This window comes from Octopus bimaculoides, chromosome 8 (assembly GCF_001194135.2).
Source record: "Octopus bimaculoides isolate UCB-OBI-ISO-001 chromosome 8, ASM119413v2, whole genome shotgun sequence".
Lineage (NCBI taxonomy): Eukaryota > Metazoa > Mollusca > Cephalopoda > Octopoda > Octopodidae > Octopus > Octopus bimaculoides.
This window is the reverse complement of record NC_068988.1, coordinates 27,270,857-27,275,174: the sequence shown is the minus strand read 5'-3', so window position 1 is coordinate 27,275,174 and position 4,318 is coordinate 27,270,857. Positions and strand designations below refer to the sequence as shown.

Here is a 4,318-nt window from a genome sequence, read left to right as displayed (position 1 = left end):
ATATATATATATATATATAAAGCATAGATGAAAAGAATGCTTTGATTTTAGTCGGTAATTAGCTAAATATTCAACTCTAATACCATAGATCGTATATCAGATGTATAAATTTTGACAAGACTGCATTTTATGACAGGGAGTCTTAATTGTGCTAGAGTAAGTGATAAATTGGCTAGTTTTGTGTGTGTGTGTGTGTGTGTGTGTATATATATATGTAGTGAAACTACCTAATATAAGCCATGATATTAATATAGACAAACTCTCTACAAATGAGAAAACTAACCAAAATATAACCAAATATGAGTGGATTAAGCGGGGACCAAACCTCACCTAAATATGGTAAGAAACTGGAAATTATCTTTCAATAAAATTCACAAACCATTATAAGCACCTTACATTTCTTAGACAACAGTCATTTAAAACAAAACGAGAAATGGACATCTCTTTCTCTCTCAATATGGTTTGTCTAGTCAATGTGATTGTGTGCGTGTATATATATGTATATATATATATATTTATATATTTGCATTGATATTTTAAGAATTAGAATGTATCAAATACTAGAGCTTAGAGATGATAGAAAACAATGGCACTAAAATAGGTATTTAGCTTGACTAGAATGTGACTGATCAAATTTAATATCAATGCATTGTGGAAAATAGAACCAAGTTTGGTTTGTTCTCAAGGAAGATTGGTAAATACACCGATGTCTGATAAAATATACGTGTATGTGTGTATGCGTGGGTGTGTGTTAGAAGATGAATGTGTATTGTGATGCATTTGTGGTACGGTTTGGGTGATATCTGGAGGTGCCAGATGAAGTGTATTTATTGTAAAGGTAAAAAAGGGGCCGATTGTTCGCCCCACTGTCAAGCCGCACATACACATACACACAGAGATAAAGGTAGTGTCAGATGAGGGTGGGATGGTTAACTAGTTTATCGTTGATCACCGACTATATTAATGACATACAATAAACCGGCAACTGGATCTGAAGTATAGAATTCTATCACATTATCAAATGAAAAAAAAAGGCATTATAATACGAATAATGATAAAAGAAATATGGTTATAATAAATGTTAATAAAAGTAAAATTATTATTAAATATTATTAAAGATCAAATGAAACAAACAGAGAAGACATACTCGTGTAAGGAAAATATATGCTTATATAAAAGAAAAAATACCTTCGTTTTCTTGGGTTTCTTTTGGGTGGATTTCTTGGATTCGTGCCGACCAGAATCGAAGCTTGGAGGCTGCGCAGGGTTTCGGAAACCACAGGCAAACACCAAAGCACAAACTATTATCGCCAACATTGGCAGCAACATGGTGAGGGTGTTAAATTCTAAAGCGACCATGTTTATGCAATTAATTAATTAATTAATTAAATTAATTAATAAAAAACAATCGATGTTTAAAAAAATAAACTATGTCTATTGTAGGAAAGGAAAATGAGAACAAAAGGTTTAGATAGAAGAAAGATGAAGATGATCTGGACAAAGTCTTGATTACTTTCAAATGGTTGGTTCGGTCAGAGGATTATTATAAAAAAAGGGGAGGGTGTCCGGGCGGTGTCGGTCGTTTGTTGATCCTTTCAAGGTCTCTCTCTCCCTTTTTTTTTTTTTTTCTGTATCGCTAGGAAAATGTGTCTGTGTGTTAGTTTTGGGAGTCCGATCTTCCTTCTCCTCACCTCATCCGACGCTGATGATGTTGTGCTCGCTGCTGCTGCTGGGCCATATGGTTATGTTCGTACAGCCGTTGAGGTGGAGTAACAACAGCAGCAGCAGCAACGACAGTAGCAATTGGGAGTGGTAGGAGTACTAACAACGGTAGCGGTCGTAGGCAACGATATAGTGAGGGTTGCAGCAAAATTAGTCGGCGTGGTAGTAATTTCAAGGTGAGTACTGGTCAAAGCAATACTATCAACTGGAGTAGCAGTAGTAGTCAACTCCGCTTCATACACTACTAAGGACAATGATGACGGTGATGGTAGTTGCAGTAGCTACGTGTGTTTGTGAGGCGATAGTAGTAATAGTAGTAGTAGTTGTCAAAGACGTGGTAGCAGTAATTTTTTTTTAACAGGGTGATAGGCACAGCAATATTAAACACCGTGGTAGCAGTGACACAAAATCAACATTAGCAACGAGATCGTCAGCAGAAACAGGGGAGATAACTGACAATAATTCAATGAAACTGTGACACGTGTTGTTTCTAATTACACACGTCTCCCAAGCACAGACTCTTGCATATATACAGCTGTATACATGTGTATATATATATATATATAGATTATATTTGTGACTGTGTGAAAGTTTAGGAAGTAAATGGTTTTTTTTTTTAAATTTCTGATAAGGCATATGTTGGCTGATCCTTTCTCTGGGTTGCTGTCACTGCAACTATTACTGCTGCTAACAAGCATTATGGCCATTTTTTCTCTCGTGACGTAACATGGTTTGCGTGTTCGGCATTTTGTCTTGTTGGCAATATTTTTGACAGCCGGCTGACTTTCACCGTGCCCTCTCCCCTTTCTTCAAGAGCCATCTTTCACACGTCTCAGCTTTTTATTTACTTATTTAGTCATCGTGACTTATTTCAATTCCTTATACATTCTATAACTCTTTTCCCCCCTTCTTATACAGAGAGAGAGAGAGAGAGAGAGAGCAGTGAGCCGAATGTGAAACCAGGTTCGATTCCTGGTAAAAACAACTCGTCAACGCCCTGCCCTAAAGGGGCAGGATTATTAAACCGTCTTATTTCATGTCTCTAAATTTGAATCTTCGTGCTACATAAGAAATTTACATTAAGTTTTATATATATATAAATATATAATTTTATGATAGGTCTTATTCAATTTTATCTAAGACATGTCTTTAAAAGAATTAGGATTTGCAGTGATATTGGCTTACGTCAGTCCTAACTGAGTAGAAATTTGTTGAACGTGTTCCAGTCGTGACGATGCCATCCTTTCTCGGACGCTACATATCTAAAATTGCATTATTGTCTCCGTTCTTTTTACTACGTTCAGGGATGAGTTGAGAGAGAAATAGCTTCTATTTCTAGCAAGTCAAATCACCACATATTTTCCATGTCCGTCGTTTAGGACATGGAAGACTCACTAAAGCTCTGATGACCAAAATCGCTAACCTATTCCAGCTTCGCAACCAAAACCACTTTCACTTACATAGCTTATGTCTTTCAAAGAAGCATGTAAAACCCAAAACCTCTCGTTTCTTTCTCTCTTGAACATCTGAAGCTTTATGCTACAATAAAAAATTTAGCATTTTTTAATTGCGTCTATTTTTTTTTTTTTTCCTTCGGTGAAATTAACTTTGAAGAATATAAGCACATATAAATACACACAAACGCATGCTTGTGTAGGCGTGGGCTCAAACATTCTCACACTCACATGAGAACATATGTTCACATGATTTCGTGGGATCGTTAGTTATTAGATCAAAGAACACAGCTGTAATATTATAAATAGTAAAAAAGTGTTACAGGTGTTTTGGGCACATCAATAAAGTTGTAGGCTTTTTCAATTCACTATTGGTGTTGATTGATACAGAAATACATGCTTTGAGATCTGAGTTTGTGACATTTTTTCACCTCTTTTGTAACCATTTTAATTAAGTTATATTTGTAATAATATCTTGGAGAAAGATATGACACAATGACATTTCTCTTCCTGTGTTAATCAGGATAAGATGGTGTTGAGCTGAGCTTGTGGTTGTGTGAGAAATCAATCTGCTAAATACTGAATCAATTTTTCATTCTTATTTCTAATGTGGCATATGTTTTTAATGGGGGTGGGGGAAGCATTGTCAATTAAATCGATTTCAATACCCTGCCAGCATATCTAATTGAATTCAATAGGACTGGAACTCATGAATATACAACAGAACACATTGACAATATACTATATAGGCACATAGGTACTGGAGTGGTTGTGGTAAGAAGCTTGCTTCCCAAACCTCATAGTTCCGAATTCAGTCCCACTGAGTGGCACCACGGGCAAGTGTCTTTTACTGTAGCCTCGGGCCGACCAAGGCCTTGTTAGTGGATTTGGTAGACGGAAACTGAAAGAAGTCCATCGTATGTATGTACGTATTTGTGTGTCTGTCCCCGCCACCATCATTTGACAACTGATGTTGGTGTGTTTATGTCCCCATAACTTAGCAGTTCAACAAAAGAGATTGATAGAATAAATACTAGGCTTGCAAAGAATAAATACTGGGGTCGATTAGTTTGACTAATCTATATATATATATCATCATCATCATCATCATCGTTTAACGTCCGCTTTCCATGCTAGCATGG

General features: G+C 36.2%; 1 protein-coding gene across 1 annotated transcript in view; it reads right to left on the bottom strand.

Moving 5' to 3' along the window:
- LOC106874386 (cylicin-2) overlaps positions 1-2,094 on the bottom strand; it is a 47,863-nt gene extending 45,769 nt beyond the window's left edge. Inside the window, exon 1 of the mRNA XM_014922101.2 lies at positions 1,189-2,094. Within this exon, the coding sequence (XP_014777587.1) occupies positions 1,189-1,359 (171 nt within the window). The 5' untranslated portion in view covers positions 1,360-2,094. The remainder of the gene's footprint in view (positions 1-1,188) is intronic.
- Positions 2,095-4,318: the final 2,224 nt, after the last annotated feature.